This window comes from Gymnoscopelus microlampas (genome assembly GCF_963454915.1).
Source record: "Gymnoscopelus microlampas genome assembly, chromosome: 1".
Taxonomy (NCBI): domain Eukaryota; kingdom Metazoa; phylum Chordata; class Actinopteri; order Myctophiformes; family Myctophidae; genus Gymnoscopelus; species Gymnoscopelus microlampas.
The window spans coordinates 46,209,112-46,232,001 of NC_139962.1; the positions used below are offsets into that span (position 1 = coordinate 46,209,112).

Here is a 22,890-nt window from a genome sequence, read left to right on the forward strand (position 1 = left end):
AGCAATGTGTGTGGGGAGGAATCAATTGGCATAACGACTAAATTGGGGAGAAAAATAAATAACACAAAATTAAATTAAAATAAGTCTGCTTCTCGTGGACCCCTGCATGATATGAGCAGTAACAGTTCAGGAATATGCTACTACAGTATGCTATGATAATTCTCATTTTGGTTAAAGGGTATACTGTAGAAGATGGTGTGGAATAAAAATCTATTGCTTTTCCTCAAAACTTTGACTGTGAAATTATCATTTTTGTAGTTAACATGTACACAAACACATTGGTTTTGTCTCAAAATGATATTTTTTTGGCTTGTACCTGTATCCCTTCTTCTGTCTCTTATAAAAAATTATAACAAAAAAAAAAAGAAAAAGAAACTGGGTCCTAGCAGAAACACAACAATATTGGCTAAATTGAAGGGTTCAGCTTTAACTCATTTGCTATCCAATTAATTCTGAAAGTAGGTTTTAGTGATTGAATTGCAGACTTGTTTATGTTTTGAAAAATTAGTTTTTATCTACCCAATTCTACAAGAATTACTGTACCTCCCCAAACCGCAAATCCGGCCAGTTCATTAGAAAGCCCAGCCAAAGCTGGTGATGTCCAGGAACTTCTTTGTTTATCTTTTGAAATGAATACATTGAAATTGATTTGTCGCTGTCGTGGCTGTGAGGGAACTCTAACCAATGAAGCCAATAGCAATGGCATTATCTTGTGTTACATTGGCAGCCGTTCTATGCTGCCCTGTCTTGCTCTTGCAGTGAGGAACCTTGGATAAAGAATTATTCGTCAATCGTCATATAACCTGAATAGGCGACATTCAATTATTGACTGGTGTCTACCATGCTGAGCATGTGCCCCTCTCAAAATTGGGCTTTTGGCATCGCTTAGTTTTCCAGGGCCACAAGTGTTGTTTGATTCACACTCCAATCAGGGAGGCAGATTTCTCAACCTTCCAAATGCTGATGTGGGCGCCAACGTTTGTAGATCAAAAGAAGAAAAAAGTAATTGAGTTTTCACGTTTGGGTTCTGCTGCAGAGGACATGAGCAATAGAACACATGATTGCATTGATTGTTTCAAAGAGCATCTCTTGCATGAAATGGACAATTACCAGGCATGACTGTCATAGCATTTTCTATTGCAACTCATTCTTTGGAGCTTCCTTTTCATTGTGTTTTCTATCTCTTCATTTTTATTTTCACTGATTAAGGGCCCCTATCTTACACCCAGCGTCATTCCTGTCAAGTGTCATACCTTCTGATCGTGTGAGTGTATACTGTATATAACTGATGGATCTTAAGTAGCAGTTCCCATCGCTTTTGTTCTTGTACGCTCGTCTTGGCTGTGAAAGTTCAGAGCATCAGCCAAAGTATAGGGAATTTGTTGATGTCAGACCCAGCCCTGCTACAGGTTCTTTTGCTGAAAAACTGGTCGACATGAGATTTTCTTTCTGACGTACTCCATTGTGTCACTCAATTAGCCTGAACATTTACTGTGACAGACTGTGACATGTCTCTCAATTGAAGTTAAATACAGCACGTCTCTAGTGTGCACTGGTGACAGGTGAGAATGATCAGTCTGGCCGCCATTATTTCTTTTCTATGGTAGGGAGTGCGTGTGCGCGTGCGTGTGTGTGTGTGTGTGTGTGTGTGTGTGTGTGTGTGTGTGTGTGTGTGTGTGTGTGTGTGTGTGTGTGTGTGTGTGTGTGTGTGTGTGTGTGAGATTTGGTGCATGCGCTGAGAGTGCTTTGAGAATCTTGCTTAGGGCCACCAAACTCCTATAGACCGGCCCTGGTGAAGAATCTTGTGAACCCATACCCTTCTGGTTTTCATTTCTTTTCATTCTGTCTCTTCACAGTGCACACCGTGGCCTACAGCAATAACAAGTTATCAGTATCCATGTTGAAGCTCATTCATCTGTGTGAATGCTCACATCATTATAATCATTATGCAGTAGTTATTTTTGGTGTGGAAGACCCTTAACATTGCCATGCATCATGGATGTCCCTTGGGACTATATGAATTGCCGTGCCGTAGGCATAGCTGTGCAGGTGTTTCATCATTTAATAGGTGGTTTCAATAAAGAACCAAACTAGAAAAAGTGCTCCTCGGAGCACAGGTCTCCGCCAGGTCACGTAGGTTATTGTGGGCCAGTCATTATAGAGGTGAGTGGAATCTGTAGTAGTTGAGGGATTAATGTTGATGAAGTTATTGAACAGACACAATATGTTTAATGATTTGTGGGAGTGTATAATATAGTTTTGTGTTTGCGGTACTGTTAACTCTTTCACTGCCAGACTTATTTCTGGCTGCGTGCACCTACTGCGATTTTCTTACCTTTTCAAGTAGTCACAGAATATTTATATTCAGTATGATCGATCCCCTGATGGTTGGTAATCATGGGGGCTTTCACTGTGCTTCCGCAGAATGACAAAAAAATGTCATCGTGACCCCCCGTTCACTTGTTATAGGCCGTTGAAAATAGCATGTCTCGTCAAAAAAAAAGAGAAGGAAAGCAAGATACAGCCGTTTCCCCAAATACGCTAATCAGGAAGTGGATGGAGGAGTAAATCTTGTGATTACGTGATCTCCTAGATCTCTCTGTCTGAGTCTGAAATGGTGGCTCTGCTGGCTCATAGGTTGCGGCACTTTAAGAGTGCACTTTAGACGCCGATATCGATCATTTAAATGGGGCCCAGTGTAACTTATGTATTACTTTATTATTAGATTACTATTTCTATGCATTTGATGTATTATTGATGTATTATGATGTATTATCTCTTGTGTCCTTGCTTACTGTTAGTCGCTCTCTGGATTAAGAGCGTCTGCCAAATGCCTAAATTGTAACGGCAATCATGTAGTTTCACCAGATGTTCTCTGATCTGTCCTACTTACTTACTTACGCCTACTACCCCTTCTGGGGTATAGGCCGTCAACAAGCGATCTCCAGGCATCTCTGTCTTGAGCTGTTCTCTCCAGTTGGTTCCAGGTCATCTTCATGGTCTTGGTGTCTGCCTCCAGGTCTCTGCGCCAGGTGTTTCTCGGCCGACCCCTTTTCCGCTTGCCCTGCGGGTTCCATGTTAGGGCTTGTCTGATGATGGTACCTGCGGGCTTTCGCAGGGTGTGGCCTATCCAGCGCCATCTGCGTTTCTTGATCTCTTCTCCTGCGGGCCGCTGGTTTGTTCTCTGCCAGAGTTCGTTGTTGCTGATGGTGTCTGGCCATCGGATGTGGAGGATCTTCCGCAGGCAGCTGTTAATGAAGACTTGTACTTTCTTAGTGGTAGCAGCTGTAGTTCTCCATGTCTCTGCTCCGTATAGGAGGACTGCCTTAACGTTGGTGTTGAAGAATCTGACTTTGGTGTTGGAAGTCAGTTCAGTTGAGCTCCAGATGTTCCGTAGTTGCAAGAATGCTGCACGTGCTTTCCTGATTCGTGCTTTAACGTCAGCGTCTGTGCCACCCTGCTTGTCAATAACACTGCCCAGGTAGGTAAAGGCTTCGACCTCTTCCAATGCCTCGCCCTCCAGCGTGATTGCATTGGTGTTGTTTGCTGCATTGGTCTTGAGGATCTTGGTCTTGCCTTTGTGGATGTTGAGTCCCACTTGCGCCGAGGTGGATGCCACGCTGTTGGTCTTCTCCTGCATCTGTTGTTGGGTGTGCGACAGTAGTGCTAGATCGTCGGCATAGTCCAAGTCGTCCAGTTGCGTCCAAGGTGTCCACTGAATCCCGTACCTTTTCTGTGCTGTGGATGTTTTCATTATCCAGTCAATGGCCAGCAGGAAGAGAAAAGGCGAGAGCAGACAACCTTGTCTGACCCCGGTCTTCATTTGGAATGCCTCTGTGAGCTGCCCTCCGTGGACCACCTTGCATGTCAGTCCCTCATAGGAGTTCCTGATGATGGAAACGATTTTGGTCGGCACCCCGTAATGTCGGAGAAGCTTCCAGAGGGTCTCTCTGTCTAGGCTGTCAAAGGCTTTCTCATAGTCCACGAAGTTAATGTACAGGGGCGAGTTCCACTCTATCGACTGCTCCACGATGATGCGCAGCGCTGCAATCTGGTCTGTGCAGGATCGGTCCTTGCGAAAACCAGCTTGCTCATCGCGGAGTTGTGCATCAATGAGGTCCTTCATCCTGTTCAAGATGACTCTGTTAAAAACTTTCCCTGGCACTGATAGCAGTGTGATCCCTCTATAATTTGCACAATTGCTAAGGTCGCCTTTCTTTGGGATCTTAATGAGGTAGCCCTCTTTCCAATCTCCTGGCACTTCTTCTTCCTCCCATATCTTCAAGAAGAGTGGGTGGAGCATCTTCACCGTGGTTTCTAGGTCTGACTTCAGTGCCTCCGCGGGGATGTTGTCTGGTCCTGCAGCCTTTCCGTTCCTCAGCTGCTTGATAGCCTTCCTGATTTCTTCCATGGTTGGTGCGTTGCAGGCTATGGGTAGGTCTGTGTCAGCCTGTGTGATGTCTGGTGGGTTCTGTGGTGCTGGTCGGTTTAGAAGTTCTTCGAAATGCTCCATCCATCTGTTCTTCTGTTGCTCATCTCCTGTTGTTATCTGTCTTCCCTCTTTGTCCTTCACCGGTCGTTCTGGTTTGCTGTACTTTCCTGCCAGCTTCTTGGTGATGTTGTACAGTTCTCTCATATTCCCCCCTCTTGCTGCTTGCTCAGCCTCTGTTGCCAGGTCGTCCATGTACTTTCGCTTGTCTGCTCTGATGCTCTTCTTTACTAGCTTGTTTCCTTCTGCATACCTTTCTTGTGCCTTGGCCTTCTCCGCTCTTGTCCGGCTGTTGTTCACTGCCGCCTTCTTCTCCCTCCTCTCTTGGATCTTTCGCAGACTGTCCCCTGAGATCCACTCCTTGTGCTGGTGCTTCTTGGGGCCAAGCACTTCCTGGCAGGTAGTTGTTACGGCCTCCTTTATCTCCTTCCACCTGCTCTCCAGGCTGCAATCATCCTCTTCCAACAGCTCCTGTAGAACTTGGAACTTGTTGCTGAGTGTTACTCTGAACTCTTCCAGCTTGCTGGAGTCTCTCAAGGAAGCTGTGTTGTACCTGTGTCGTGTTGTGTGTGCCGACATCCAGTTCTTTCTTAACTTCAGCTTCAGGCTGGCTACGACGAGGTGGTGGTCTGAAGCCACTGCTGCTCCTCTCTTCGTTCTTACATCCTGCATGGACCTCCTGATTTTTTTACTGATACAGACGTGGTCTATCTGGTTCTCAGTTATGTGGTCTGGCGATACCCAAGTGGCCTTGTGGATGTTTTTATGGGGAAAAACACTGCCGCCAATGACCAAGTTGTTCATGGCGCACAGGTCCGCCAGCCTCTCCCCATTTTCATTCATGGTCCCCAGTCCATGCCCTCCCATGATATCTTCATACCCCCTGTTGTCCGTTCCGATTTTGGCATTAAGGTCTCCCATCAGGATTGTGATGTCTCTCTCTGGGTGCTTTTCTATAATGGACTGCAGTCTGTTGTAGAACTGGTCTTTATCTGCTTCCTCGCCATCATTGGTAGGAGCATAGCACTGTATGATGTTCATGTTGATCCCCTTTTTCTTGGTACGAAAGGACGCGGTGATGATCCTCGGACCATGGGCTTCCCAGCCTATGAGTGCACTCTGTGCTGCTTTAGATAGCATCAGTGCTACTCCTTGGGTGTGGGGTGCGTTGTCCTCTTCGTGTCCAGAGTACAGCAGCATCTCTCCTGACGGCAGTCGTTTCTGTCCGGACTGTGTCCATCTCGTCTCGCATATTCCGAGCAGCGTGAGATTGTAGTTCCTCATCACTGCTGCTACTTGGAATGTCTTACCTGTTTCATACATGGTTCTCACGTTCCACGTACCGATGTAGGCAGCCCTGGTCGAAAGAAGGGTGGTCGGCCGTGTCGCTTCCAGAGGCTTCTGGCTTTCACCACATGGCGTCATAGACCTTCTTATCGAAGACCCTTCTCTTCCCTGGGCCAAGGTGTTGATGTCTTGTTTATCTCTTGTTGGCGTTTCTGTAACAAGGAAGTGTTTTACGGGGTAGGGTTGTTAGCCCCACGCCCAACCCCCAACCTGGAGGACCAGGTGCCACTTTTCGTCCGGCCTCTACTCTAGAAACCTGCCCGGCATGGTTGCACCTACTGAGGGTATGAACCCCCTCCGGTATAGCCTTCTGAGTCACGGAGGCACGCAAGCCTCTCCACCACGTCAAGGTAGCAGCACAAGGAGGATCTGTCCTAGCAGATGGGTATTTTGTGCTGTTAGAAATGTTGTCGCTTGGGTGGCGACAAGTACCTGTCCACCACTGTGAAGTCTCGGGGTTCGATTTTAACGCGGTTCATCTGGCTCGGCCGACCGTCTATAGTACAAACACAGTTATACGCGTTCGGGGGAGGGAAGCTATATTGGGATGGGCAATCTTTGTCACTGTGCTAGGGGGTGTTGATTGGGAGGAGTAGGATGGAGGCGCTATGTTCTCCCGGTGGGGGCTCCTCACTGGCTGGTGAACCTACTGTAGCAGAGGCAACACAGAACTGTGTGGGGAGGAATAATTGACATAATGACTAATTTGGGATAAAACAGGGATACAAATAATTGCCAATTAATTTTGGAGCAGTGGGCTGTTTGATCAAACTTTAATGCCTCCTGGCATCAGTTGGACACGAGTTAAAGGGATATTTCACTTTCAAAAAAACTTTTGGTCATTGGTCAGTCTACTCAGGATTTTGTGAGCCCCCCAGACAGTTTTTAAGTTGCTTGCTTCAGTATTTAGATATTTGATATTCATTTGATCAGACACGCTATACAAACCCATTATAACTTCAAACTCCATTTTAACCATGATAGATTCATCAAAAACACCCGTCCTTGGTTCTGGTGACTCACCCTGCCCTCCTAATGCGTGAGGGGGCCGTGTTTTTTCTATTACTTTTTTCATTTATTTTTTATATATTTTTGAATGAAATGAAATGAAAAAAAACAAATACAATACAAAAAATATATAAAATAAATGAAAAAATGTATGTGTTGAGTGACAAATAAAACCCTCTTGATGTTTGATCCTGACGTTGTCACAAGAATGAATCATTGTCTCCGCCAGGCCGAAAGGCATGGCAAGAGAGTATGTTTTGCCCCCTGTCCGTGTGTCTGTGTGTGTGTCCTTCTGTCTGTGACCAGCTAATCTCCAGCACCGTTGGCCCGGTCACTGCGAAACTGTGCACACACACTCTGTGGATGCCAATTCAGAACTCTGGCCTGAATTTTTCAGATTGGCCTGTTATAGCGCCACCAGGAGGCCGATTTGTGCAAAACACATTTTTTGATACTACTCCTACAGATTTTGTCCTACCATCACACAAATCGGTACACAGTATCTCTATAGTCATGTGATCAATACGGATCTGTCCGATTTCCCATATTCCATCCTGATTGCCTAAGATTGAGTTCCAAAGTTTGCAGGATTAGTTCGTTTTCAACAAAATGCCTCAAATCATGAACGCAGCATGCAATTTCAGTGCAATTTAGCACGCATATTCCCACTAGGCTGAGGAAGAAATTCCACTAGAAAATGTTCAAATCAGCCTAATGGTGGCGCTATAACAAGCCGTTTTGCGGTTTTACCTATAACTGCACCGATCTGCGTGAAACTTTGCACGCACACCTTTTGCCCTGCATTTTTCAGATCTGCCTTTTACAGCGCCTCCAGGAGGCCGATTTGTGCAAAACATTTTTTTTAATATTACTCCTACAGATTCTGTCCAAACATCACGCAAATCAGTACACTGTATCTCTATAGTCATGTGATCAACACAGATTTGTCCGATGTTTCATATTCCATCCTAATTGGCTAACATTGGCTTCCAAAGTTTGCAGGAGATGTCCGTTTTGAACAAAATGCCTCAAATCATGAATGCAGCGTGCAATTTCCATGAAATTTTGCACACACATTTCACTAGGCCGAGGAAGAAATGCCACCCTTTTCATATTGGCCTGTTATAGCGCCACCAGCAGGTCTAATTTAGCAAAACACATTTTTGGAACAAAATGCCTCAAATCGTGAATGCAGTGTCCGATTGCCGTGACAGGCCTAAGAAGAAATGGCACCCGTTTCACATTGGCCTATTATAGCGCCACCAGGAGGCCACAATAACCTACCTGACCTGGCGGAGACCTGTGCTCCGAGGAGCACTTTTTCTAGTTAACACCTGCAGCGTAATCATTCCTTTTGACAGCTGAAGGATGCTTGAACCCCTAATTGCTCCCGATGAGCGGGTTGGTGCCTTGCATGGTTTCCTCCATCGGTGTATGAATGTGTGTGAATGGGTGAGTGTAATGTACAATCATTGTAAAGCGCCTTGGATAAAGGCGCTACATAAATGCACCATTTACCATTTTTAATGTCATCTGTACTGCACACAGCCATCACACCCATGAGTCCTCTCACATGCAATTGTTGTTATGATGGCCAACAGCCCAAATGGCTGTCAGCGATATGTCAACACAAACAGTCTCCTCTCTCTGCCTCTCTCACTTTGACTCACCTTTCCCTCAATTTGTTTTATCTCCCCTGTCTGTCATTATCTCCTTCCTGCTGTGTCTCTCTGTTCTTCTCACTCCCACATGCTCTCTCTCTCTCTCTCTCTTGTCAGTTTCAATGTTGTGGAGGTCGAGAATTTAAGGACTGGGAGGTCAACATGTACCACAACTGCTCAGCACCAGGACCGTTAGCCTGTGGCGTCCCCTATACCTGCTGTATTTCAACTAAGGTAAGTAGTGTTAGTAGGCCTACTACTACTAGTACAAATGTAACCAAATGGGCCGGGGTCCATTTGGTTACATTTATATACACTCTTGAGTTACAAATGAATAACGCTGAGGAATTTACTGTGCTTCTTCTGCTACTACTAGTACCACCACTACACACGGAGTGGCTACTGGTTCAGTTCCGGAACATAATCCTAATCTAACCCCCCCCCCACTCCACCTCCATCAACCTAAAAATGTATATTAATAGAACTTAAGACTTAAAGGAGAATTTCGCCCGACCGTTCTTACCTTTTATTATGATGTTATGATATCCTAGGACGAGTGGTACAGTACAGAAATGTCATAACTCCATAACTTGTCCGCTGCAGTTAAAAACCTGCGCCTGTGGTGCTTGCGTTAAATTGCATATTTATTTATTTTTTATTTTATTTTTTCGGGAGAGATCTAAAAACGGTCGGGCGCTCCTTTAACTCATTCAGTGCCAAACTTATTTATTCATGTTAATGGAATTTTGGTTCTGAGTGCCACAGCCAAAATTCATTGTAAAAAAAAAGTGCTTAGGAAGCGAGATACAGCCTTTTTAAGTTATAGGTTAAACAAGGAGTGGATGGAGCAGCAAATCTTCAAATCATCATATCTTGGGTTCTGAACATGTTTTTCCCAAAAAAAAAAAAAAAAAAAAAAAAACTTTTATTTTGAAATTTTTTTTTTATTTTGATTTTTTTTTTATGACGGATTTGACGGATCGTGGCGCTCTGGGCGTCAGGCCACGTGACGGATTTGACGGATTGTGGCACTCAATGAGTTAAGCAGACATATTTTTCAGTCCATATTGAGAGAGCTTATGTTGGCCTATAGTGTTGTATTAGTCATAATACTATAATCCAGACACCCTTCTTTTTTACTGTTGTTAAAGACTCATGCACACACCTGCTCAACCCACCTGCAGTCCCACTATGTTTAATATTTGTGGAAAACAAGTAAGTAAAGACAAAGAAAGGAATGAGAGGGAACACTTAAAAATAAAAAATGACTCCAGTAAATACTCCCTGTTTAAAAATGGACCCAGACGGCAGACGCAGCAAATGAGGATTTAGCTGCGTCTTCCTAAATAATCTATAAAGTCTGAATTGCAAAGCAAGCACGTAATTATGATTTTTGCATTCATTTATCATGGTTTGTTGAAGGTTTGGCCCCACATCCATCCCAGTTGTGATTCCAAAATAGATGGGGGGGGTACAGTACACAGTATTAGACATATTTTACTGTAATACCAAAATCAAGGACCCCCAGTGTGATATGCATTAGGCCACGGACCCGTGTGTGTGTGTGTGTGTGTGTGTGTGTGTGTGTGTGTGTGTGTGTGTGTGTGTGTGTGTGTGTGTGTGTGTGTGTGTGTGTGTGTGTGTGTGTGTGTGTGTGTGTGTGTGTGTGCGCGCAGGTTCACTGATCTAGCACTCCTCTTTCCATGCATTCCTTCAAGTCACCATTTTGATATATACCAATATACTATACAGATCTATGTTGGTTACTTGTTCAAATATTTTGTTATTTTGATTTGTTTTTGCTTGACCACAAATGATATCAAAATTGTTATTTGGATAGCATGTTGTTTAGAAGGATGCTACATTTGATGTTTACCTGATATCCTAGTTTCTTTGAGCGACTGTTCTCTTTACACTTTAGCTGTTACTGTTTATCCTGTCGTTATGGACTACTAGGTTCATGCCATTTACTCTGCTTTCACACCTGTCGCTCTGGAAAAGAGCATCTGCTAAATGGTAGACATTCACCACTACAGAGTACAGACAGTGAGGATTAATGTGTTCATCAGTTTTTATATGTGTTATGGTCACCGCCTTCACATTGTGGTATCGTCAGTAGTATTAGTATCTAAATATTTGATAGGTATACAGTGAAGAGACAGGAACCATGGCGAGAGTAAAGGGTCTGTTTGGCTGCGAAACAAACCGGGGACTTGCTTGCCCTAACCACTTGGCTTTTCGGGTCGTCCACAATCTAAGTCTGTTAAGGGACTATTTCATTTTGTTTTCAGAAACTTTCAGATTGGATGCATTTTTATTTTTCTCTAAATGGGGGCATTATTTTTCTGGGAATAATCAGAAATCCTCCCCTGTCCTTCAACAGCTACTGTGGAAGTGCCCTTGAGCTGCTTTTTAAATTACTCAGTGACTTCTGTCAGAAGAGCGAGAGAGAGGGGGAAAAAAGCATACAGTAATAGTGAGTTCAGGCTATCAGGAATGGGACATTTAAACGGCTAACATTATAAACAAAGCTTGTGTTACTATCAGTTTAAGTCATAAAAATCACACCCAGTGTGAGTAAGCGGTGCCTACTCTGTTGATGTGTGTGCTGTCATTCAGTTGGTACAAATCTATTTGATGTGTGGGCGCTGGCATTCAGACTGGTATTGAGGCGGCACTAAAAGAGTATTTTTACTATTTTTTTTCAACTTTTAAGTATTTTTACTCATTTTGAGTACTTTTAAGTATTTTTACTCAATTTAAGTACTCTGAAGTATTTTTACTCGAGGTATTTACTTTTAAATATTTGTACTCACTTTATTTACTTTTAATAATGTTTACTCACATTGTAGAAAGGTCGTTTTAGTGTGTGTGTGAGTGTGTGTGTTTGTGTGTGTGTGGTTGGGTGTGTGCGTGCACACGTGCGGGCCAGTCGTGTGTGTGTGTGTGTGTGGATGTCTTTAAGTGGCGCATGTGTTGCAAAGGTGCGCCTCGCAGGACCACATGGGGGGTGTGTGTGTGTGTGTGTGCGCACACGCACGTGTGCAGTGCTGGCGCGCGTGTGTGTGTGTGCGTGCGTGCGTGTGTCTTGAAGTGGCGCATGTGTTGCATCTTTGCCGTCCGCAAACATACGGACGGACAGACGGACATACATACACACACGGTCAAATGTAGAGCGGCTGGCACCGCTAAAAATAATTATTAAATGAATTAAGTATTGTACATAATTGTAGACTCTAGAAGTGTTATGTTATGTGCACAAATGTGGGGTTATGCTTGTTATGTTTTTAAAAGTAACTGTCGCTAGTTCTCAGACTGGATTTAACACATTATTAATCAGTTCCACAAGCGTTTAGAAGTGCTTTGATGTGCTGTCATGATGAACCACTAATTGACATGAACATGTATCAAATATCCATTGCTCAATGCTGGCCACCACAAAATCTATAATATTAACATAAAAAAGTGGCATCTTAAGTGAAAGCTTTGTCTTTTTAAAATAAACAAAAGGCTTTGAACCCATAGCTGATAAAGAGACAAATAGGAGAAACCACAAGGCAGTGGAAAACATTTTCAGAATGTAAATAAAAAGATGACCGGACTCTGCCTCACCTTGTCATCGCTTGTCTGTAATGAGACCGTGAGGCGGCTTCATTCACTGCACTGCTGACGTCAGTTCAGTTGCGCTACGTATGATACCGTTTGTGTGTCGAAGGCTTATGTGCACTGCTAATTTGCATAAACATAAAATTTGCGTAGACCTTGCACCTTGGATACCGGCCTACTCGGGGACCATGCAAGTCGGAAACGATGCAAGTTGGGAATGCATTCCCCACCCGTTGGATATACCAAATGTGGAGATACAGGGTTCCCTGATATTGTCAGAATCTGCTCACGTAGTGTTGGTGACCTACATGCCCATAAATGGGAGACAGAGTCCGTTCTATTGTACACGGTAACCGCACAAACATGACGCAAAGCTCGGTCAATCCGTGAAGCCGATTTGATGCATCCTCCACAGACCTGCGGACAGACTTATACACACTGAGAGATTTGTGTTTTTTTTTGTTGCGGAAACCGTTGGTCGACCCACTTCGTACAGCACACTATTGCGCCATATGGGACACACAATCCAAGTCTGTGGTCAATTGGTTGGACGATAACCGAGTCATGCCCAGGACAGACACACAGATAGAGATTTCCTGAATTAATAGATATAGATATGATGTCATGCTACATTTCACCATTTTTAACCGGTTAACACCATGGTTAACACTTGTGTGTATATGTTTACAAGAAAATGCTCAAATGCCGATCCCTATAGGCTATATTCCACTTTAAATAATTGTATGTATAACTATTGCATCGCCCATGAAATAGTCTCCTGGTCTATGATTGAAAATGTTTATGATCCAAAGCAACAACTTTAGGCAAGTGAGACATTTCTGTATATTGCTGTAGTATGTGCGTGTGTGCGTGTGTCTCAATATCTGGAATTCTGTGATGAGGTGCCCCACTGAGTGTTCAGTCTTTGTTATTCTGCTAACTGTCTGGCGGATAGTGCAAGCAAGGGAATTGGTAGAGGGAGATTTAAAGCTGTCTCTCTTTTCATCTCTTCTCTTTTTTTTCATCTTATCGGTTTTCTCTTTCTGTCTCTGCTTCCTTCATTCCCTCTGGTTCTTTCAATTTCACTTTCAATTCAAATTTGCAACAATAAACGGCTGCAATAAGAAATGAACAGTAGATACTATCTCACCAGGTAAATATACTGTTTTGTGTCATGTGCCATTTAAAGGACCTTACCATTATCACAATCAAAGAGAGTGTACAGATGTAACCAAATGAACCCGGAATCATGGTCCATTTGATTACATTTGTACACCCTTAGAGTTACAAATCTATACCTTAACACTGAGGACTTTAATGCTATGCATTAACACTGAGTTCTAACATGTACATGTTTTGTCTATTCACATTTTTGGCCGCATATGGTACACAAAAGTAGACAATATATCTATTCCTTTAGATCGCTGGAACTTTCGTATAATGGTCTTTACTCACCCCCTTTTACTGTGAGTAAAGACCATTACATGGTGACATTGTGGTGCCAGAATAGTCTTATAAAGTTATAAGCATCATTACGAATCCTGTATTTAGAAGGCTCATCTGTCTCTACTCTCTTAACACACATTCAGACAAATCATTTATTTTGAAAAGAAGTACATAATTATGCACTATTTAGAGAGAACTCCGATGACCGCCATCATCTGTTGGGGGGCAAGTCTGCCTGTGACTGCCTGTTTTTGCTTTCAATCTTAACTAGAAGTAGTCTTGGGAACCAATGGTGGCCATGTGGCCCATAATCTTTTGTCAGTGGTATCCTCAGTCTGTGAAGAAGAGCCATGGCAATCTGGTTGTTGTTGTGTATGTTCTGTTGAGGGACAATTTATTCTCTCACCATCTGGAAGATAAGCTACCACCTCTCTCTCACTCTCTCTCTCACTCACTCACTCACCCTCGGAGGCTCCTTCTAACACAGGGGGGGTAGTGGTTCAGGAGCTAGAGCGGCCGCTTGGGAATTGGACGGTTCCCCGTTCGACACGTGTGAGGCTCCTCCTGTGTTACTGTCGCAGTGTCCTTCAGCAAGAACCCTAACTGCTCCTGATGAGCAGGTTGGTGCCTTGCATGGTTGCCTCTGCCATCGGTGCGTCGAAGGGTGAATGTAATGCACGTTGTGAAACGCTTTGGACAAAGTCGATATGTAAATGCCCCCATTTGCCATTTTCTCTCCCTCTCCCCTCTTTTTCTTTATCTCAACCTCTGCAGTTCCTTCCCTGAATCGATCTCAAAATGGGTTATTTATGCCCAGGCATGCAATGCTCATTTGGTATGTTCTTGCACTCTATTTCAATGACGTGACGCGCACGTCGCTTAACACCTTCACTGCAAGTCACACAATGGACAATTGATATGCATCTTGGCTTATTCCTATGTTAATTCGCTAGGTGTGTGTCGGGAGCCTTTGAAAACTTTGTTGAGGTGCGAATTTAAAGTAGTTTTACATTTATGCGTGTGCCTGCGTGTGCTCCTGGTCAAATAGGTTCCGGCACGGTGTGCAAGGCCGTCCAGTGAGCATTGCACCCCTGTTTATGCCATTATGTGGCAAAATGCCTCTCTCTCTCTCTCTCTCCCCCCTCTGATGGGGAAGATATTTAATCCATTAAAACCGGGAATGCATCTGTGTCATTTTAGATTTCTTTGCCTATTCTTAACCCATTTTGGGCAGGAACCCCTTTTGGGGTTCTTGTTGCTATGTACAGTAGGCCTACAGTATATAGCAACATACATTTGTTGTAATGTTTGAATACATTTTTTAAGTTTTTCAAAAAACTTAGGTCAGGATTTAGAAGGAGTTTTTAGAATAGGCCTCAGGTCTAAATGGGTTAAATAGCAGATATACAAGCTCAAAGTGCAGCACTAAGTGCCGTGCTATGAGCTTGTAGATCTACTATTTTTGAAAAATGTAGAACATTTGTGCAAATCTTTGAATATATATATATATATTTTTAAAGCGAACATTTTTGACTTTTTTTTAAAACTTCTGTTGCTATATCAGTGGTTCTCAAATCTTTTCATGTCAAGGACCACCCAAAATTATATGTATTTGGCCGTGGACCCCCCATCTCAAAATATGTTGTTCCAGGGACCTCCAAAAAAGGCCCATGGTTTTTCAAAAATAGCCAAAGAAATCTTGAAATGACACAGATGTGTTCCCGGCTTCAATGGGTTAAAGTATGTCTCGTCGTTGTGGCTGAGGGAACAATGCTCTGTACTGTACCTTGTACAGTATGTAGCATTGTACAAGGTTACATGTCTAGTAGGTTTGAATCAGCTTCTAATTTGCCACTTCAAATTTATTTTGAAAACTGTGTAAAAAAAAGTGGGAGGACGGATAGAGAAGTGTGTGAGTGTATTCATGTTCACCTCTGTTTTGACCTCATTCCTCTTGTGTGAGTACTTAGGACCGTGTATCTTGATAGTAGATTATTAAAACAATGAAGCATGAGTCTGTTAGCTCCTAGACTAAGTTGCACACTTACCTCTAACCCCACATTTGTGCATGCACAGTTGTCTTTCAAAACATAGACTCAACGTCTTTGCGAGTGATGGAGATTTGGGCTTCTGGCGGCACTGTCCCTTTAACAGAATGTTGCTTTTCCCCCCCCCCCCGCTGTGCACAAACATTTCATTGATTCTTTCAAACCTAGCGTACTACAGTCATTTCCTCCACCTAACCTTCACTCCTCCAACCGTTCCTCTATGTCTGTCTGCCTCCTGCTAATCCTTGGCAGACGGAGAGCCTGCTGGCAGCGCTCATGCCACCGTGCCAAGGAGATTGCCTCTTTATCATGTTTGATTATGGAAAACAGTAAGCTCAAAGTCAGGCTTGGATGACCTCAAAGGCAGATAATGCAGACAGACACACATATACAGTCACTCATACATGTATACTGTAAGCAGTAATACAAATGCGTGTAAACACACAGATATACATTCCCAGGACAAATACCAACAGTGTTTTGCAGTTATGTCACACTGTTTGGATTTAGAGCCATTGTACACATTGACAGGCAGGAGAGAACTGATTTCCCCTGTGGTATGAGTGTGTGTGTGCATTGGGTCTATACTTGATATGTACAGTATGTATGGGTCATGTCATTTGTAGTCTGTAGTGGACGTGGTGCTGTTTTTACCTATAAAAAAGTGACCCATTCAGAACATGGTTCAGTGTTTAGGCAGTGAGAATCATCTTGCCGATCTAAGCTGTGCGGAGGCGTGTACAGTATCTGATTAATCGTCATCCCTCTCTTCCTCCCTAAGCATCTAATGTTTTCTCTGTACCTCTCTCCCCCTCTCTATCTCCCTTGTGTGTGTCTCTCCTCCTCTGCCTTGTGTTCTCTCTCTCTCTGTCTGTCTCTGTCTCTGTTCCTCTCTGTCTCGTCTCTCTCTCTTTCCAGCCTAATGAAGTAGTGAACACTCTGTGTGGATACAAAGTGTTAGATAAAGAGGTAAGACTTCTATGACTCACAATGTATTCTAACCCCCTGTGGGGCTCCCACAGGCTTAGACCGCCATGCAACGAATAGCCTGAGCTTCCTTTTTGTATTGTTAAACATACACTGCATTGACATAAAATAAATGATAGATAATCTATATAATGATAAATAATAATAAAAAGACTAGAAGTAGAAGAACAATTAAACAATTTGTAGATTGACATAATCCTGTAAGTCTTGCGGAAAAGTATTGACTGATTATTAATTTCTCTCTGTGTGGATGCTGTTTAAAAAGTGATGTAGCTACATGTGATAAAGCAACTAAGTTACAACCAAGGAGTTTGTCTCCTGTAGCGTTTGGACGTGGTCGATATCATCCACATCAGAGGCTGTACTGACGCTGTCTTCATCTGGCTGATGGACAACTATAAGACTATGGCTGGACTACTGCTCGGGATACTGCTGCCACAGGTGTGAACACACACACACACACACACACCTACCTGTAAGACCATTGTAACAATACTGATGCTACTGTTCGGGTGCGACACTAACACACTTAGAGTTGACACAAGTCTGTTCAGCAGGCGAACAGCCTTCTACCAGGCTGTTGAAGGCACAAGGGGAAGCCTCGCCCGAGCGCATCCAGGCGCGAGTGCCCGCGACGACCGGCCGATGGTCTGCTAGTCGACTAAGCACCGTCCAAGTTATGTACCGATAGGCACAGAATCGTAAATGATGTTGTGGGGACTGCGTTTGCCCCAACTGCCACTCACTGCACTAACTTAGCCCGCCAGCCCCGCCCCTCGCCCCCTTCTGCCTTCAACAGCCTGTTAGAAGGCTGTTCGCGTTCAGCAGGGAGTGGAGCTGGGAGGTTCTTCTGCACGTGTTAGGTCCTCCCAGTTACATTAAATTCCTTACTGTCAGGAGAAAAGAAGCAGGCATGTGTCTCGGAGGGGGCATGTGGTTGTCTACACCCTCCCTAGACAAACAGTGGGGATGAGCAGCAACGGGGACCATGTTGTATAAATAATTGTCCAAGGGGAATTAGCAACACACAGTATCACTGGACTACGGATGAGGATATTGTGCCAGGCGCACACACACTTGTAGATATACAATTGTACAGTGGTTTAGACAAATCCTGAGACACTGAACACATCTAAAAGTATTGTGGCATGTTGTCATAGGACAAATGTAAAGTTAAAATGTTAATAGCCTAAAGCGTGGCCACTGGCCATATCATTTATGTATGCAACCCTCCCAGCTCCTACAGTAGTGTGTCAGTACAATCCTGCACATGATTCTGAACAGATTTTTGTCATTCATATTTCGTGGGAATCTGCAACGTCTTATTAATTGTTTGTATCACCAGTCAATAAAAGTAGTGATTTCAAATTTAAGTGATGGGTGTGTGCTGCCCCACACTCGCTTTGCGAGTTCTTTGTGAGAGCAAATTGATTTCTGGAGCTGGAGAAGCAACCACTGTCTCATGCATATTTATTGACATCATTAGACCTAATGGGTATGGGTATTGTCGCTGTTGGGTAGAAACCTCCATTCTTTTCATAAATTAATGCTATTGATCATTCTTTAACCACTTAAGCCCTATATTTTATACTCTGTTGTGCAAAAGTAACGAAAATATGCAATTTACAGCTGAGCTCACGTGTTGCGATGTGAACAGCTATGAGCTTGCAGATGGTCTATTTTTATAATTATTTTTTTTATATTTTTGGGGCTTTTCTGCCTTTATGTCAATAGAACAGTGTAGATTGACAGGAAATTGGGGGAGTGTAATGCAGCAACGGTCCGTCGGGCTCAGGAATCGAACCCTGGACTCGATGTCAGGCTGCATCAGAGACTGTAGGGCATAGCATTGGCGGTCATTTTGTGGTGCCACAGATAGAAACACCATGAATAATATTTGAAAACCGCAAAAAAAAACATATTTTCAAATATAGTATATTAAATAATTAAATATTCACATATGTTTTTGACACAGAATCAAATGTTTTATGGTCATGATTCACAGGAGCCTGGATGGCTTGGTTCCAGGATTAAAATAATGTATATAAATATTTTCAGAAATATCTAAGGGAAAACATTATGGGGTTTCTATCTGTGGCACCACAAAATAGCCGCCACTGCTATGCCCTACATGTGGTAACCACTCGGCCATCGGCGCCCTGCAGATGGGCTATTTTAGAAAGGTATTTGAAATGTTGCCTTTTAAAAATGGGGATGCTAGGTTGAAAGTGTGTTTTTCTGTGGATTTTATAAATATTTAAAGGTAAGTAGGGTAAGTGATTTACTTTCGTTAAAATAAGTGTTAAATAGCTCTATATTGTGATAGTCCTCATTGCTATAGAGTGTTTTCTTAAAGGAATGTAAAGTCATTGAGAGTAGTCATATTGTATTCAGAGACATTCATTTACATTCAAAAGTAACCAAGTTAATTGGTGTGACATGATAATCTAATGCTTTATGACTTCCCTCATGATGCAGCGCACACATTCAGCAAGGTAATTTGTCATAATATTCCCACAAATCATTAACAAGCATGTGTGCAAGAACACAGCTAGTTGTGACCAGGGGTGCAATGCTCAATGAACGGGGTTGCACGCCGTGCAACCACTTATTTGACCAGGGGGACGCGCAGGCACACGCATAGATTTAAAACTACCGTACTTTAAATTCACACTTCATCAAAGTTTACAAAGGCTCCCGACTCACGCCAGGTACATTAACATAGAAATTAGCCTATATGCATATCAATTGTCCATTGTGTGCCCTGTACTGTAGGTGTTAAGCGGCGTGCGCGTCACGTCATTAAAATACAGTGCAAGCACTTCCCAAATGAGCATAGAAACACTGGTTGTGACCCTTCATTCAGTGCTGCACATGTTACCACAGTCATGCGCACGCACGCACGTACGTGTGTGTGTGCGCGCGCACACACACACCACACACCATTACTTAACTCACGTGTTTCACGTGTTTTACCGCTATGGCGTAACGTGCCAATGACGTGTTTGACGTGTTTTTGAAAAAGAAAGTAAAAAAAATAAACGAACCCAAGATATCAGATGAAGATTTGCTGCTCCATCCACTCCTTGTTTAAAGACGCACTGAAGTGACATTTTCGGTCATTTTATTTTGAAGGTTCAGCCTGAAACGTCGGCTCAACGACTCTAAACCAATCAGAAGGTCCCATCCCTTCAGGCTATGGGACGTTGGATCTCAATCACTTCAGCCGTGCGCAACACGGCTAGTGTTTGTTTACAAGTGAGAGAGAGACGGCCAGTGAAGCACGTTTGCTACTACCTGGCTTATTTCTAACCTATAATGTTTTCAGATACATATTTTAGTGTGCAGATGAAGTTTAAAATGAGTAATGCACTCATCTTCAATGAGATTCAAAACGGAGTATCTCTGTAATTAAAATCAGCTGTGTCTGAAGAACGTGCAGCTATGGGAATCAAACAGGTGCATGTAATCAAGATTCATTTATATCCATGAAGGCTGCGTTATGTCATCACGCAGCACGTTTTCGTTTACAGGAAGTAATTAAGATTGGCTTTTTAGGGACTTTAGAAGTAAAAATACACAAAAATGTTTTTTTTTTGTTTTTTTTTGGCATCTATTGTTAGGTATGCCCATATGATGACCACGGATATGCTCTAAAAGTGTGAAAAACATATTTTTCATTTCACTACACCTTTAACTTAACTTTAACTTATTTTATTTTTTTAAATCGCACTGGCCAGAAATAGCCAGAAATAATTCTGGCACTCAGTGAGTTAACATTAGCCTGGGACCAGACGAATCTGCGAGTGCAAAAAAAATTTGCACTCTGCGATTTGGTTCTGGCACCGCTCCATAGAGAATCCATTTCCTGCTCCATAAGACGTGGGTAACCAATCAGGGCCCAGTATTCGAATATGGGAGACTGTAATTGGTAGTTGGTTGTAGGTCTAACCAATTGCGTAGACGGCCATTGTTTTGATCCCGACCCTTGGGAAAACAAACTTCCTCATGGAAGCACCAGACTCATATCCACGCAGTGATATAGTCTGTCTACGCCAGGCTAAGTTAACATACCCGCAGTTCACTTACATTATAGTACATGTGTCCACACAATTTGCCATCCGCATGCTGTACTTCCCCATAAGTGTTCGTAAACACACACAATCATGTAAACAAAATGCAGAGATAATGCTGCACACAGTCATCTATCGTTTCCACCCCCAGACTTCTGTTGTTTTTAATGAGCAGCTTTGAACAAGCTGACAAGCCACATGAGATATGTCAGGGACCTAAGGGATGTCTGCATCTTTCTTCTTTAGTAACTCCATCGTTCTACCACCCACTGCAGGGTCCTAAACTTAGTTTAGTTTGTTTAGTTAAATTTCTCTGTCTCTCTCTCGCTCTCTCTGCTTTCATCCCTCTCCCCTCTTTTCCAATGTCTCATTAGTTCTTTGGCGTGATCGTCAGTTGGCTATATATCACCCGTGTGGAAGATTCCATCAGGATGTACGGCCGCTACATGGACCTAGTTGACGGACAGCCATTACACCAACCACAGATAGGAGGCAAGAAGCAGAGCCGCGTGTCCAAGTGGTGCATGTGTTTGCCTGAAGATGACTGACAGAGATGAAGAACAGATTCACAGCAGACTCCACCTCCACTTACATTCAAAGCTGTTGAGTTCATTCGAGCCTCTCTGTGTCTGCGGCCTGGTGGCTCAGTCAGTTGGGCTTGTTGTTATGGGCAAACATTTTCAAAAATAGACAAAATAGCAGATCTTCAAGATTTAGCTTGTAGATCTGCAGGCACATTTATACTATAACATCGCCTTTGACAGGTATCGCTTTGACAAAAAAGTAATTTAAACTGAAAGGAATGCTTTCTGTTGAAATACATCATTTTGACACCCTGGCTGATTGAAATCAAGCACAAGACATGTCATTTGTCAACCCCTCACTGCCACCACCACCCCCCTATTTTCTATTCATTAAAAACATTAGATGAAGCACAAATGCCAAAAGATAACCTTGGAAACCAACCCATTTGTGACTCCACTCCTCAGAGGAAATGTTTGGACTTTTTTGTATTATCCTCATTTCAGCTGTCAGAAGGCAGAGCAAGATCATCTGACAGAGACAGTTTAGCATTACAAGATTCCCATTACGTTGTACTGTACAACATTCAAGAGAGACTTGTTTACAGTGGTTGCCCCAGCACTAATGGAATATGCAATGGCTCAAGTGTATTTTGAATGTGTTGCTGTACTGTGACCCAACCAGCTTAAAGACACAGTACAGAAACTAGTCTTTGTAGTATTTGTACTGTGCCATAATACACATACTGTTGGGATTATTATTTTTTATTTCATTTTATTTTTTAATAAAAAATAGCCAAAATATCACATCTACAAGCTCACAATGTATAACGCTATTACATTTTTTTTTTTTTTTAAATATAAGTGTTTAAATGGCAGTGTTGTGTTGTTCTAGCGTTTGGTTCCAGCGTCGTCATGTTAGCTGGACCAATCCAGAGCAACACCACAGTGTTCTCTACCCATCGTCAGGGTTAGTAGTACTACCTCCCTACAACCACTTAAACCCTCTGTTCTGAGTGAAACGGACCTGAAATAGAGCAAAAACAAAGGCACAGTGTATGGAAACAAATCCAGTACCTGTGAAATACATGGCATGGCACTGTTCAATCAGTTCTTGTAGTCGAAAAGAGCCATCATAGAATCCCTGTAGAACCACTACTGTTTCTGTATATTATCCTATCTAACCCATAGATGGGATCCCATTAGAACCACTGCCGTTTCTGAAACTTTTGTATATTATCCTGTCTAACCCATAGATGTACAGTATACACGTAGCATTGGCTGCTGCTGTTTATTGAAGAAATGCGTCAACGCTCCCACCATATTGGCAGTAGCAAGCCATGCCTCTTAATGCATGTATGCCCCCTGTATGTCTATTGAAGGAGGAGCTCTCTCCACAACAAAAATCATCACCCGCAGAATTTTCTGCCGATTTTCAATCGTTACAAATGCTACACAAGTTATGATACAGAATAGTTGGTTAAATTAAAATTGTGGGTTTTCATTACAAAACACCTTATCTTACTTAGATGGTAACAGTAATAGTTATAAAACAGAAGAAGGTTTACTCTCCGGGTACTTAATATACGACTCTACACGGCATATTTCTTAGAGTGGCGTTATGGCAAGTTGCCCCTGCCAATTTGACACTTGGCAGTGACCTACGATCCCATAGTGGCCAATGCGGCATCTGTCCACTCCTGT

General features: G+C 43.0%; 1 protein-coding gene across 2 annotated transcripts in view; it reads left to right on the forward strand.

Annotated features, from left to right (window-relative positions):
- tspan15 (tetraspanin 15) overlaps positions 1-22,290 on the forward strand; it is a 48,471-nt gene extending 26,181 nt beyond the window's left edge. Inside the window, exons 5-9 of one of the 2 annotated variants that reach the window (XR_014601509.1) lie at positions 8,623-8,739; positions 16,524-16,574; positions 16,917-17,033; positions 21,040-22,195; positions 22,261-22,290. Coding sequence is in view for 1 of the 2 variants with exons in the window: in XM_084067314.1 (XP_083923440.1) it covers positions 8,623-8,739; positions 16,524-16,574; positions 16,917-17,033; positions 21,040-21,213 (459 nt within the window). In the remaining variant the exon portion in view is untranslated. Of the gene's footprint in view, positions 1-8,622; positions 8,740-16,523; positions 16,575-16,916; positions 17,034-21,039 lie in introns of both variants that reach the window. The other variant, XM_084067314.1, reaches the window with a different exon arrangement.
- The last annotated feature ends 600 nt before the right edge of the window (positions 22,291-22,890 follow it).